The following is a 14,934-nucleotide window of genomic DNA, read 5'->3' as shown; positions in this document are numbered from 1 at the left end:
CCGCTGGCTGAATTTGAGTTGCTATGGCAAACCGCTAACTGATGGTCCGTCTCGCAGGGCTGCCACATGGTCTGCTCCGGCGAGGTAGTCTTCTGGTGTCGGGGAGGAAACCGTTACGCTGCTGCCGTTTGTAGCAGAGTGTAAAAATGTAGCACTCCCATTGCAAAGAATTAAAAAAAGAAAAAAACGTGAACATAGCGGTTGCGGCGGTTGCTTGCAACCCCCTGCGGTTGGCTTGTCAATATTGCGGTTATTGCGACAGCCCTGGTTGGTAGTTGGCTTTTCTTTTTCTATAACTGATGACTGATTGTATGGACCCAGTAGTAGAGGTTGAAATGCTGCCCCCTATTTGTTTGTATCAGGTGGCCAGGGATTACACAGTGCACCTTTAAGTGACAGACAGTCATCTTTGGTCAGTCTGTACTGTAATAATTTACAGTACAGACTGACCAAAGATGTCTCTGAGTAAGTTTGGTGATTATTCTACTGAAAGACGATACATTCTGATATTGATCTCTGAATGCCACAGATCAACATCTCTGTCCCATGTAAACACAATACTATATTAGACTTTACATTCACTACGACAGAGTATTAGGGCCACAATGAGGGAAAAAAATAAATCGGAGATTTCGAGAATAAAGTCATAATATTATAAAGGAGTAATTGTACGTGTTATTTTAGAGGGGAAATAGTGTGAATAACCAAATACTTCATCTTTTGGCATATCAGCACCACATTATCATCAGTATCAGAACCTTGAAAAGATTGTGCAAGAAACTACGTTTATTCTGAAGAAAGAACCACACAGACCTGATGGGGAAACTGACTCTTCTGAGGAGGAGGAAAGGACTTTGTTTTCGTAAAGTTATGACTTTATTCTCGTAATATTACGACTTTTTTCTCATAAAGTTATGACTTCATTCTCAAAATCTCAGATTTTTTTTCCCCCCTCAATGTGGCCCTAATACTCCGTCGTAATTTACTACCTCAGTGTATAAAAAAACACTTGCTGGAGACTTTGATAACCCTCGATCAGAGGGTGACATGTATGCACACATTCACAGTACAACTATAGCTATGTTCAAAGTCCCTGTACTGCTGCAGCTCAGTGAATGTGAACTGCAGACTGGAGGCTCCTCAGAGGATGAAGCACAAAACCTCACTCCTGCCCCCTGGTGTCTTTTAAAGCTGCACTGTGGATCCCCTGCAGCAAAACCACAGCCCAGTTTGCAAAAATCACAGAGAGAATATACAGACATAAACCTGCCAGCATCATGACAGGCTTCACTATGTGAAATCTGAACACAAATCAAGCCTGTGGTGAGTCTGATGCATCTAAGCTGTCTGTCAAACCCAGAAATTTCAGATTACAAAAAAAATCCAGCATCCATTAAAACCTGAGTTATTTTTTTGCTTCCTAATTATACTACCTCTCTATATATCTCTCCATGTATAGAGGTATTTACCTATGTACATTTATCTGTCCAGAAATGGACATTGACATTTAAAAAACCTGAACTGCTGATCCATATACGCCCTGAAAAATTTCAACAAACAAAACTGTGAAAAAAAAGAGTTTGATGTCATGTCAGATTGAACCAAAACTGACAGAAAATAGCCGTCTGGTGTATAAGTGTAGTCTACCACAGCCTCACCAATATAGAGTCTTCAGACGGGAGGAAAATATTGTCAGACTTCACAGTCTTTACTTTTCCAAAAAAACACCCTGTCACAAGCCACTCAGTCAATAACATGGTGTTTTTAGCAATAAGCACCGGGTGTTTGTGCAGTTCAAAAAATGCAAATCCAGGCTAAATAAGGGACACTAGGGACGGGGAGTTTAACACTCCTGATTCATCTGTCAAAAAGCGCAAACACAGTGATTTATGACTGAATAAATGATGTTAAGATCTGCACAACCACGTGCCACGAATGTAACTTTAAGCGAGATAAATCAAGAAACTAACTAATGAAAACGTCAGCCAAAGGGAGTTTGACAGGAATCCCCTCTCTGCTGCTGCTGCTGCTGCTGTTGCTCCGCACAGCCAGAGAGAACCAGCTGAGGAGAGAGAGGAAGGAGACGGGGAGGAGAGGGAGGCCTGTCACTTCATAGTGACGGTCCTCCCTCTCGTGGACATGGCACCCGTCATTAAAGATGATGACATCAGAGCAGGGGAGGTAGATCCTCCACGGTGCTGGAGACCGGCTCGGTATAAATACCTTGAGCCCAGTGCCCTGGGAAGAAGCAGCTGCCACTCAGACAGACAGACTCCACAACTAAGGATATAACAGTGCAGTGCCGGGACAGCAGCCGCCCGACGACCCCCCCAGCTGTTTCTCTGGAGCGTAAACCTTACCGGTAAGGTGGCTTTTTTTTCTAAATTTCAGGTTAGTGCATGGGGGATTCCCAACTTGCAGCCTGGCGGCTCTCACTGAGGAGGGGGGGCTGATGGCATTACAAGTGTAATGAGCCATGTGCTATGGCTGGGTTTATACTGGGACAGATTTTGTGCATATGATAAAGATTTGATTATAAAAAGTCTTCAGTCAGAGGTGTTAAATGCTGATATTTTTCACAGTAGCTGCTCACTTCAGGAAAGAAAAACTGATAGATCTGATCGCTTTATAAATGAAAGATTCTGACATTTATATGCAGCTATCTTCTTATTCAGAGTAACTGATGCATCAGCCACACTGCACTTCACTTTCACTGTCAAGTGTCATTTAAACGCAGCAACACAGGTGCACCCTGAGATCTTACAAAGTCTTTGGGGTGCCGATTGTCATTTTAAAGAGAGCTTTAACGACGCTTCTTCTCATAAACGGATTCTGTCTTTTGCAGGTTAAGCTTCCCAAGATGGACCTGAGGGTAACCAGCGTCCTCCTCGTCCTCCTAGCTTTGGCTGAGGCGACCCCCAACAGGTACCATGTGGCAAAAGTGAGCAAGGCTGCCTACCCCGTCAAGAGTCACGGTGAGTCACGAATGTCTTCTTCTTCTATCACCGGGGGGGTTGTCCACGTGAAAATGTTTTTACTATAACAACAATCATGACAATCTGGTGATATGGGGGATATGCTGAAATGAACTAGGAATGCAGAAGGTTGAAATTAAACTGGGGAGGGGGAAATAAGCAGGAGCAGCATCTACTTATGTTTAGTATAATAATTAAACTTCAGCCGAGCCCGTTGTTTCATTTCAGATGACTGCGGGCTGCAAACTGCTCACACACCGTATCAGCTCCATTAGCCATCCGTCTTTGTTCAACAATTAAAACTAATCGAGACAAATGAAATTGCAAAAATAGCTCCAGATGACACTTCCAGTTACACTTGCGGTGAAATTTATGGGCCATATGCTTTACAGGCTTTTAATTATTATAACTTGTGAGGCATCCAACCAAAGGTGTTTAAAAGCAATCCAAAAAATGAAATATAGACTTCCAGCCTACAATCATATGACACCTACACTCCTTCTGGAATGACTTATAAGTCACTGTGATCTACTGTCAAATCCAATTAAGGACATAACTTAATAACTGTAATAAGAATAACTGATCTGAAAATCATCAGAATCGACTGTGAACCCTGGAAATATGTCTGATGAATGAGACACATTAACTGCAGATTCAAGCCATTGTATTAATCGTCTTTGTCCTCACCACCACTACTCTGACCTTTCAGTAAGGTTCTCTGTTGGCTCATACACATCAGTACACGGGGCCCGCCCGCCCTGCTCCATTAACTAGTCATCAAGGTGCACACCCCAGCAGGTCCAGCGCGACGTCTCATTGGCTGAGAGCAGAAGGCTGTGGTTGAACTGGCTGAACTTTCTGCAAATGTGTATAACTGTATACAACTGTGATGTGGAGGATAGCTGTAAAAGAGCACTTGTGCTCTGGATAAATAAAGGTTAAAAAAGGAAACACCTCTGGATTTGTGATAAAAAAAGCCCAAAGCCAAAGCCAAAGCTTTGGTGTAACTGCCAGGATGATGTATTATAACACTATATTTTACATCCCAACTAAACAATGACTCAAATTCTGCTTTCGACACTTGAATTTATTTCTCTCCAGTTTTATTTTTGAAGAGGGTTTCTGATGTGGTTCGACCCGACGCAAAAATAGAACAGAAAGCCGACAATAAGAGCCCAAATTTGACAAATCTCCAAAACAGATGTTGTTACCGCGGTGCGGGCACGCCCTAACTAACTGCTTTGTGGTGTTAAATTCACGCCACATAATTGGAAAGGAAAAAAAAAAACACAGACTGCAGAGAAACGCTCTCACAACCTCAAACAGCACATCTAACAAACAAACAAACCACGGCACATCTACTGTAGCGTCACTCTGTAGCTGGGATAATAGAGCCAGTAGAAAGGACGAGGAGTGAGAAAAGAACTACTGAATAAAGACTCCGACTAAGGTTTATTGAAGGCAACCAAATTAAGAATTGATATACTGGTAGGTGCTACTCTGAATATACTGTAAGCATAGTAGTGCTCTGCTGTGTTAACAGGTCATTCGTGGTTCAGCTACTGTGGCCAGTATCATCACCTCTAGTCTGTGGCGTTCCTGGTTGCCAAAAAAGTCCACTTCTGGCACAAATATTCTCTGTGGGGTTTCAGGCACGACCTCATGTGGCTTGAAAATTACAGGCCCAACAAAGCATCTTCTTCTCAAAACACCATTTCAAAAGAGAGGTCGACACCATAGGATTTGATTCTTTGACAGGTCATACTTCTCTTTTGGCAACGATGCATCAAGAATTATGACGTGTAAAGGAATGCAGTGTGAAAGCAGTTCTTATCAGAGATGGTTCCTCCATGGACTCTGTTGTTCCTGCCTCTTTTAAAGTTAAAGCCATGGTAGATGAGAGTTTAATATAGTTATTCATTTATATATATGTAGGTAGGCTTGGAAATATATTTCCATAATATTTCCATTGTGACTTCAAACAGAAATTAAATTATTTCACATGTGTACTATGTAAATTAGCTTTAAACTAACTAGTAGAATACATCAAATGGCAAAAAAAAATGTCACTTTGTAGCTGTTCCTCACAAATTAAATAAAAAACCTGACGAACAATTTAAAGAGAGAATACAACTGGGTGCCCTGTTGTCAAACATCAAATAAACGTCTAAAAAAAATAGAAAAAACAATGTCGCCTCTGCCACATGTTGCTTTTACAGGGTGGGTAATTCTTATGTTGACTTTAGTGATAAGTACTAGTGAGCAATAACCTCCAGTACAATAACAAACTCATGTCATGCACCAATTTAGTGCATATACATGCACTCATTTGACCTTGCCCTATAAACTCTACTTTATGTGGCAGGAAATGCATCATGGTGATGTTGACAACTTGCAGACCACTAACTATACATTCAAGGCCTCGGTCAGTGCAGGAAAATTAAGGGGTGCAATATAGTGCGGGCAAATGAAACTGCAATGCACAGGAGCTGGTGTGTTGGGTCCCACGCCAGCAGACATAAGCTTGGTGAGAAAACATCTCGTCAGTGTTCCAGCTGTGAACACTATCCTGGGAAAAAAGGAGTGCTGTCCCCACATCCCATCCCACAATCATAGGGAGTAGTGTTTTGAGTCAGGTTGCGGTCTTATGGTGTACAATACCAAACCTAGGGTTATTCAACGAAGAAGGCCTCTTACGTAATGAATTGAAAAGGCACAAGGTGCTTCAAAATGATCACATATGCTCTATTTCAGTATTTCATTTCCTTGGGGAAAACTAAGGATGTTTTTTTAAAGTCTGTATCAATTGCTGTGTGCCTGTATGTGTATTTTATATATTCACAAGTTCACTAAATCCAACTATAAACATAAGCTGAATCAAATTGATCAAAGAAAGATACCTGAGACGTGTACAACGTGTGGATCATGTAACCTGAATAATGACATCACGTTGTCTGTGTTTATGTATTCCCTAGCCGTTGCAGGCCACCCAGGTCCTCCAGGTCCTCCAGGTGAGCCAGGAGCAATGGGACCATCTGGACCTCCTGGAAAGAGTGGTTCAGGACATACTGGACCACAAGGCCAAGCAGGTCCACCCGGACCCCCTGGCTACTCTCAAGCAGGTAAACCCGGTTCCCCAGGTGGCCATGGAAAACCAGGTAGCCCTGGGACCCCTGGTCAGAGAGGTGAACCTGGCGCAACTGGACCCATGGGTGGCAGAGGTGCACCTGGTGCACATGGATCACCTGGACCTTCTGGACTTTCTTCTAGTGGAAAACCTGGAGCATCTGGCCTCCCTGGCTCAATGGGACCAAGAGGAGAGTCTGGTTTGAAGGGACATCCTGGCATTCCTGGTCTTCCTGGCAACAAAGGAGAGAGAGGCATTGGAGTTCCTGGGGTTCAAGGACCACCAGGTGGAGTTGGACCAATGGGCCCATCTGGAATGCCTGGCAAATCTGGAGTAGGTATACCTGGTGCCACTGGCTATCCTGGAGAACCTGGCAAGGGTGGTGTGCCAGGAAGAGATGGTGCTCCTGGGCCAATGGGTATGCAAGGACCAAAGGGTCACACTGGGCATCCAGGTGCAGGAGCATCAGGAAAGCCAGGCCAGAATGGTACCCCAGGTGTGGCTGGACCTATGGGTTCTAAAGGTCCACAGGGTCCAGCTGGTCAACCAGGCTCCCCTGGCATGCCAGGTGTAGGCAAAACGGGCGAATCTGGAATACCAGGTAGCAGAGGATCCCCCGGTACTTCAGGAACCACTGGTCAGAAAGGAGAGCCAGGCCCAACTGGTTATACTGGTCAGCCAGGTGCTTCTGGTCCTATTGGCCCAGCTGGTCCACAGGGTGCAAGGGGATTCCAGGGTGAGGGAGGCCCCAATGGACCCAAAGGCGACACTGGTATGGTAGGTGCACCAGGCCCAAGGGGAACCAAGGGTGAGCAGGGAGCTCAGGGTTTCACTGGAAAACCAGGTGCCCCTGGGGCAGTAGGTCCTTCAGGAATTCCAGGGCATAATGGTCCTCAGGGTCAAAAGGGTACACAAGGCCATACTGGTTCCCCAGGAATCCCAGGCGGAAATGGTGCCCCAGGACTAAAAGGACACACAGGCCCCTCAGGAGGACCAGGAAAAAGTGGTGAGAATGGAAGGCCAGGACCCATGGGACCAGGTGGGCCCTCCGGTCCAGCAGGTCCCACTGGACTTAAGGGTCATCCAGGTCTTCCAGGCACACCTGGCCCAGCTGGCCTGACAGCTAAGGGAATTTCTGGTCCTCAGGGTCCACCTGGAATTCCAGGTCCCAGAGGTCAAGATGGTCACCCAGGCGCCGCCGGTCAACCTGGTCAACCTGGCCCACCAGGAGAGGTGGTCTACCACCATGAGAAGAGCATGCCAGTCAAGTCCCACGAGGTTGTGATGTCTCATGAGATGATGAAGGCCCCCATGTCCGCCTTCAGTGCTGTGCTGACCAGAGCCTACCCCGAAGCTGCATCCCCTATTCCGTTCAACCAGGTTCTTTACAACGGGGAGCAGCACTATGACGAGCACAGCGGCGTGTTTACCTGCCAGATCCCAGGCCTCTACTATTTCAGCTATCATGTGCATGTCAATGGTGCCAATGCGTTGGTGGCCCTCTACAAAAACGAGGACCCAGTTCTTTTCACCTATGATGAGTACAACAAAGGCTTCCTGGATCAGATGTCCGGCAGCACTGTTCTTATGCTGAACCCTGGTGACAGAGTCTACGTCCAGGTCCCCGATGAGGAGAGCAATGGCATATTTGCAGCAGATAATGTTAACTGTGCTTTCTCTGGGTTCTTGATTGCCTCAACGTGATTTCCCAAATCCAAATAAACCTCAAAACCTTACAAAAAATTTAACTACTCAGACAAACAGATCAGTTTATAAAATTCCAAATTGAGATTGTTCGATTTTAAAAAACGCATATGGTTATAAGTTTAACTGCCTCATTGAAATCTTTATAATTTGCTAACAAATGACTCGACTGACAGAGGTATTAATGCTGAGTACAATTTTTAAATATATGGTTCAAAATGATCCCTTTCCCCATCAGTTCACTATGTGTGTGCCTTTGCAATTTTAAGAAACATGCAACAACATTGGAAGATATCTCAAGTGGTGCTTTACAACTGCCTGTAACATTTACAGCATGTCTTGTATTTGTGTTTGTTTTTATAATGTCTGTTGTTTAAGAATTTTCCTGTGATATACATACAAAAGACACACAAAACTGTTGTACTATATGTTATTAGATATTCTCACAAGCACTGTGATCAGCAAAACAACACAGAATGAGAAATTCAAACTGCATTTTGTTTTCAAAAATGTCCAATTGGATGTGTTAAGTTATGTACCACTTACTGACCAAAACACAGAATAAAACTTCTAGTTTGAAAAAGAAAAGCATCCTGTGTATTATGTGTGTGTGTTGTTCTTATTTACAGTATGGGTCCTTGACAAGAAGACATTAGAAATAAGCAATACACTAAAAATGTGTGCTGCTTTGGAATAAAAAGGCGTACCTTTGAATGCCGACGTGTTGTAATTGTGGTCGATGGCAGCAAGCATGTCTTTCCAAAAATCGGAATTCACCTCATTTCCTCGCTGTTCAAAAAAACATAAAAAGTTACAATTTAATATGTTTTTCCACAACAAAATCTCAATTTGAAAGCAATACCTTATGAGATATTACCTTATTCAGCATGTCCACAACTCTTCCACACAGGAGAGCCCCAGGTAGGTCAAAGTAGTTGTCATAGAAATAGTATTTTGCTGCAAAGACGAAAAAATACATCAATGAAACCTAGTGACAGGTGATGTGAAATAATCCCAGAGAATGCACTTTAGCCTACTGAAGAGAACGGCATATAGCTATGAGGTAATAAAGATGGATTCAAACATCATACCAGATCTTGTGAAGGAGGTATTGAGGTCGTCGAAGTGCTTCCACTCCCGCTTTGGACCATAATGTTTGATGATGTCTTCTGTGCTGAGGTCATTGCTTCCATGTGTCGCTCTAATCAAGCAAGGGATAAAACCTTTCTGTTATCCACTTTAAAAGGTCAGTGAAAGCATAGCAGTGATAACTTTGATAAATGAACTAAAGAGATGTTTTGGGAGGCAGATCAAATATATTTCATGCACCAAGAGCGTACCGCAAGACGGTTCCATCCTCAGCCAGCTTCACGAGGTTTCCATCCTCCAGATCCACCACCAGTCCTTTAAAACTGGACACAACATTCTGCATGTTAGAAATATAATATATAAAGATCACCGCTGCTGTCCTGTACTCAGCATGGACAACTCAGTGCCGACCTTCCCAGAGGACAGAGATTTGCTTACCAAGCCGCTACAGCCACATTTTAACTACATGCAACAAAGGAACAACACACTTAGAGACAAGCAGAATATTAAGCTAGAAATACACAAACAAGACAACATGTAGGACTTGTAGAGCCAGTGAGTGACTTGAATAGATGCCATAGGACAGTGGTTCCCAACCTTTTTCCTTAAGTGACCCCTTCTCTATCATTGAGTAAACTGACGACCCCGGACTAAGGGACATATTTTATGGATATTTCATATTATATTCAACGCACAACAATACAGACTGGCTGATAAACTGTACAATTGACTCAAATAGTGAACACAAGAACTGCAGGAAGGTGAAGTAAAACGAGGCATTTGGATGAACTGGTTCCCAACCTGGGGGTCCCGACCCCGGCCTTTTTGATTTTAAGGGGAGTAAGACAACTTATTTTAAAAATATACAGTTGGTCTATATCTCAGCATTTCATTCAATTCTGTGAAAAAAAAAAAAAACTAAATGAAATTGATTGAATTAATTGAAAATCGGAGCGGGTCCTCTTCACAGCCATTCAGACAGTTTTGGGCAAGTCATAGTCGAGTCTGCACACGGACTTGTTTTGTGTTGTTAATTGATTTCCAATAATAAATATAGCAGATAAAATATAAGCAAATATAAAGCAGCATATTTGCCCACTCCCATGTTGATAACAGTATTAAATACTTGATAAATCTCTCTTTAAGGTACATTTGCAATTAATCACAATTAAATATCTTAATTGATTGACAGCCCTATATATATATTTGTTTATATATATATATATATATATATATATATATGTATATATATATATATATATACAGTATATATATTTATATATATAAATAAATCAGCCAGGCCAATATTAACTTAATGCAGGTATAACGGTATTGATATATTTTGGCCAATAAGTTAAAGTTAGAAATTGCACTACAGAACTGCCAAAGTCAATTTGAGGTGACTTAGGAACAGACTTCCATATGACAAGTTGACATACGTCCCATTCACTATGTATCATGGTCACAATTTTAAAACAATTTTAGATGAATGTAATCTGTCTTAATGCTAAACAGGCAAGGTCATTATACGACATGTAAAGCATCAACTGCTGCTGTTGCTAACTCACCAGAAGTCCCAGGTAGCAGGGGTGAGGTTCAGCAGGTCCTTGTCATAGCCTTTATGCTCCACCAAATACCTGGCGAAGCTCTCATAGATCAGCTGATGAAACAAAGAGGACATAACATCATCACTCACAACTCATATTGCTAATGACAACGACAATGGAATGCTACTGAACTAAACTGCAACTGAATGCTAAACACTAAACACTAAACTTTCCTTTACAGCTCACTTATGTTTCGTTCATGTGAGTGAGATCCAGACCGAGGCTGGAGCGCAAGCCGTGACGACGGCGTGACGTCGGGACCCCATGACCAAGTCATGTGGCCGAGCGGACGCTACTGCGCATGTTCAATGTCCCCAACATCTAGGTACTTTTCCAGACGGAAGTCGAGCCATTTAGGCTTCATGAGCCTCTGAGCAACTTTCATAGGAATGAACGGGGCCCCGCCTCCAACGCTGAATCCAGTTCTCTTAATACATCCATGTGTCCTCTGCTCCTAAACGCATCTGCAAGATTTCCCAGACTGGAGGAAAACAACCAATCAGAGCCGAGCTCGAGCCTTGCCGTCTCTGAGCAGCTGTCAATCACTCGCCAACTCCGATCAAACGGTCAAACTAGGCAGCGCTGATCAAATTTGAATCAATATTCTGTTACTGTATTGCCCTATTTCTCTCCTCAAGTGTTTTCAGAAACATCTTGTAGTGTACTGTTTAGCTGTAACTACCAGTCGGAGCAAACTTTCTCATTTTACAGCTAAACAATACACTATAAGATGATTCTGAAAACACTTGAGGAGAGAAATATGCATTAAAGTAACAGAATATTGATTCATATTTGATCAGCACTGCCTAGTTTGATCGGAGTTCGCGAGTGATTGACAGCTGCCTCCGTTGAATGAACAGCCAATAGGAACGCTCTCTCTCTCTGAAATGACCAGCGATTGGTCAAAGTCTCCCATCACCGGGGATCGATTTTTTTAAAGCCTGAAAACAGAGCCATGAGGAGGTGCAGAAGTCTCTCAGAACACTTGAATTACAATATGCTGAAAGGTTATTATTTATAGAATGTTTGACCTATGATGCCAAAAAATATTCTGCCTATATTGCCGCTTTAATCAGAAGTACAGTGAATTTCTTTATTGGGTATAACCTTTTAGGGGTTTCCTATCTATCCTATGCTGCTGCACAGACAGGGATTAGTAGACACATACCGTGTGACATGCATGGGGACCAGAGAGAGCATAATGAACTCCAGGCCTGATGATGATGAACAGGCCATAATGATTGGATGGGATTCAACAGTCATTTATAGGTTAAAATCCAGCTGTGTGACTCTGATTGATTCTATAGCTTCTAATAATAATAATAATAGCAAATGATATATGAGAAGATGCTGCTGCCAGCAGGCCTGCATGAGAGGATTTAAAGGCATGTATGGTGATGATGATGAGCAACCTGTGAGTCACGCAGAATGACTGCAGCAGCAGCAGCAGCATCAGGAGCATCGCATCATCATCATCATCATCACCCTGCACACACATCTCCCCTCCATCCATTCAACACTAACACAATGCAATCCGTGCAGTCGAGGCAGGATTTGACGGGTGGCCGTGGTGGAGCGTATTGTATTGACGGCTCCTCCGGTGCTATTTTTACTCCAGATGTGTTGCTGCGGATCGAAGCGTCGCGGCCACCGTATTATGTTATGTAGTGGTGGAGCTCTAGCTGCTGCCGCCGCCGCCGCATACTAACGCACTCACCCTGGAGGTCTCCTTCAGATGGTAGCGGCACAGTGTGTGGTCCAGGTCGAAGCCGATAACGTCGCCGTCCGACAGGCTGAAGTATTCGCTCATGGTGGCGGCAGAAGCTGGGGGAGGACTGCGGTGGAAAGCGCTCCGTTACCGTCCACACATTGACTTGTGCACCGCAGCAGCAGCACAACACCACCACCGCCACCGATGTGTGTCAATGTCACTGACTTTGACGCGCTGCTCAGCCTTTAGCTCTCCGTTACCGCCGAGGACTATTCACCGAAAGACGTTGTCCCTGAAAGCCAAACTAACTGGTTACCACTGAACGGTTAATGTCAATAAGTTGCCCCCATTTGGAGAGGCAGAAGTTAAACTCGTGTGTTGCCAGAAGAAGGCGGCAGAGAGGCGAGAGAGCAGTGGTGGTGGGAGCGGAGGGAGAGCGTGCACTGCTTCCGGGTTTGTGACGGGAACCGTAACACGCGGTGTAAATGCGCAACATGGATTTTTGGAAAGCGCATGACATTTTATATTAAATTTTTTTTATTGGCACAAAAAGTACAATGAAGCAGTACAACTGTAAAGAAATCAGTGTTTTACATGTTTGAAACAGTGTTATCCTAGACCCGTATTTCCAACCCCCCCCTGTTCCTCTTTGTAGTGATGGAGATAATGTGGTACACACGGAACGTTTGGTAATGCGCACATTGAATTATATTGAATAATCCAGAGAAGGGAAAACAAAAATTAAATAAATAAATAGATGGATAAAATAAATAACAATAATAATTGTAAATAGATCAATATTAAATTGTAAATTATATTTCTTCTGTTCAAAATGTACCTTAAAGGAAGATTTGTCAAGTATTTAATACTCTTATCAACATGGGAGTGGACAAATATGCTGCTTTATGCAAATGTATGTTTATATTTATTATTGGAAATCAATTAACAACACAAAAGAATGACAAATATTGTGCATTAACCCTCACAGGTACTGCATTTAGCATAACAAAAATGCTCAAATCATAACATGGCAAACTGCAGCCCAACAGGCAACAACAGCTGTCAGTGTGCTGACTTGACAATGACTTGCCCCAAACTGCATGTGATTATCATAAAGTGGGCATGTATGTAAAGGGGAGACTCGTGGGTACCCATTGAACCCATTTTCATTCACATATCTAGAGGTCAGAGGTCAAGGGGCCCCTTTGAAAATGGCCATTAAAGTTTTTCCTCGCAAAATTTTGCATAAGTTTGGAGCGTCAAAAGTTTGTGCTATTCATTTGCGAATGAATCGCAATTAACTATGGACAATCATGCGATTAATCATGATTAAATATTTGAATCAATTGACAGCCCTAGTTATTATAATTAAAATAAATTAAATAAATAATAATTAAATTAAGTTTATATAATTGTGACTTAATATGTAAATTTTTTTTTACTTATTATCACATAATTTTTACGTGTTAATTTTATTTAGTACCACATAATTGTGACTTAGCTACCATGATTATTTACATTTTTGTCAGTTCCTATATTTCATGTATTTTTTATTTTGCCAAGTACATACATAGAATTTGACTCTGGTTTTATGCAGCTCTCTCAATGTATATACACCGAATAGAAATAACAGTTAAGAACAATAAGGACCAATAATAAAAATAAGAATACGATAATAAAAATAAAAACAAATTATCTGTATATACAAGTCGAGTGTTCTGGAAGTTGTAAACAATACAAATAGTGCAAAGAGATCAATACTGGATGGATATACATGGACTGGATGATTATGTACATGTGAAGAGGTCTATATAGGCCTACTGTATGTAGAGAGAGTCTGATTTATATTTACAGTGACAAATAAAATGTACATATTACAAAAAAATATAGCCTAAATTATAAACTATAAAGGCAGCAGCGGATATTTGGTGTTAGAGCAGGGCTTTTCAACCTTTTGTAACTCGAGGCCCACTTTCCGAGGACCACCTTCCCAAATAAATGACAAACTGGACTATAAATATGTGTTATGTCACTGTCAGGTGTAATGACCCACATAAATATTCATCTTACCCTCACCCATCACTGCCTGCCATTATGAATCCAAAGTATTCAGGGGCATATTTCCTCACCACGCACTTTTACTGGTTTCAAAAATTGCTTGATTTTGTGTCACTGCATCTTTGACATATATGTCTGTAAACGGGAGACTCGTGGGTCCCCACAGAACCCATTTTCATTCACATATCTTGAGGTCAGAGTTCAAGGGACCCCTAAAATTTAGCGTTATTTAGCCTCCTTCCCAACAAGCTAGCATGACATGGTTGGTACCGATGGATTCATTAGGTTTTTCTAGAATCATATGATGCTAGTATCTTCAGTCTAGCTTTAAAACTGAGCCCGCTATAACCTCTGAAATACAGATTAGCGGTTAATCTAACCATTTGGCAGCACCTTCGCGGCCCACTAGGTGGATCTCTGAGGCCCACCAGTGGGCCCTGGCCCAGGGGGTGAGAATAGCTGTGTTAGAGAGTTATTTTTTCCTGGCAGGAATAGACCTATAGGTTTCCACAATGACCTCACAGTTATAAGAACATCAATAAAAACCATAATGATAACCAATGGAAAATGATGACTCATATTTCTCACCTTGACTCATCAGCTGTTCTTCCAGCTGTTTTCAGCTCACAGCTGCTGTCCTCCAGCATGACCTCCAGGGGGCGC

The 14,934-nt window shown here is 42.5% G+C and overlaps 2 protein-coding genes across 2 annotated transcripts in view; one reads left to right on the top strand and one right to left on the bottom strand.

The window, feature by feature from the left end:
* Positions 1–12,649, bottom strand: part of nt5dc1 (5'-nucleotidase domain containing 1) — a 66,886-nt gene extending 54,237 nt beyond the window's left edge. The window contains exons 1-6 of the mRNA XM_074614760.1: positions 12,220–12,649; positions 10,464–10,555; positions 9,147–9,218; positions 8,898–9,007; positions 8,684–8,763; positions 8,514–8,595 (exon numbers count right to left, since the gene is read on the bottom strand). Coding sequence (XP_074470861.1) covers positions 8,514–8,595; positions 8,684–8,763; positions 8,898–9,007; positions 9,147–9,218; positions 10,464–10,555; positions 12,220–12,312 — 529 coding nt within the window. The 5' untranslated portion in view covers positions 12,313–12,649. The remainder of the gene's footprint in view (positions 1–8,513; positions 8,596–8,683; positions 8,764–8,897; positions 9,008–9,146; positions 9,219–10,463; positions 10,556–12,219) is intronic.
* col10a1b (collagen, type X, alpha 1b) lies at positions 2,175–8,394 on the top strand. The gene is made up of 3 exons (XM_074614759.1): positions 2,175–2,362; positions 2,846–2,975; positions 5,951–8,394. Exons 2-3 carry the CDS (start codon positions 2,861–2,863, stop codon positions 7,804–7,806), a joined length of 1,971 nt encoding a protein of 656 aa, XP_074470860.1. The 5' UTR covers positions 2,175–2,362; positions 2,846–2,860; the 3' UTR covers positions 7,807–8,394.
* Positions 12,650–14,934: the final 2,285 nt, after the last annotated feature.

The sequence above is a fragment of the Sebastes fasciatus genome, chromosome 18, assembly GCF_043250625.1.
Source record: "Sebastes fasciatus isolate fSebFas1 chromosome 18, fSebFas1.pri, whole genome shotgun sequence".
Lineage (NCBI taxonomy): Eukaryota > Metazoa > Chordata > Actinopteri > Perciformes > Sebastidae > Sebastes > Sebastes fasciatus.
Note: the sequence above shows the minus strand (reverse complement) of the source record. Positions and strands in the feature narration are given on the sequence as shown.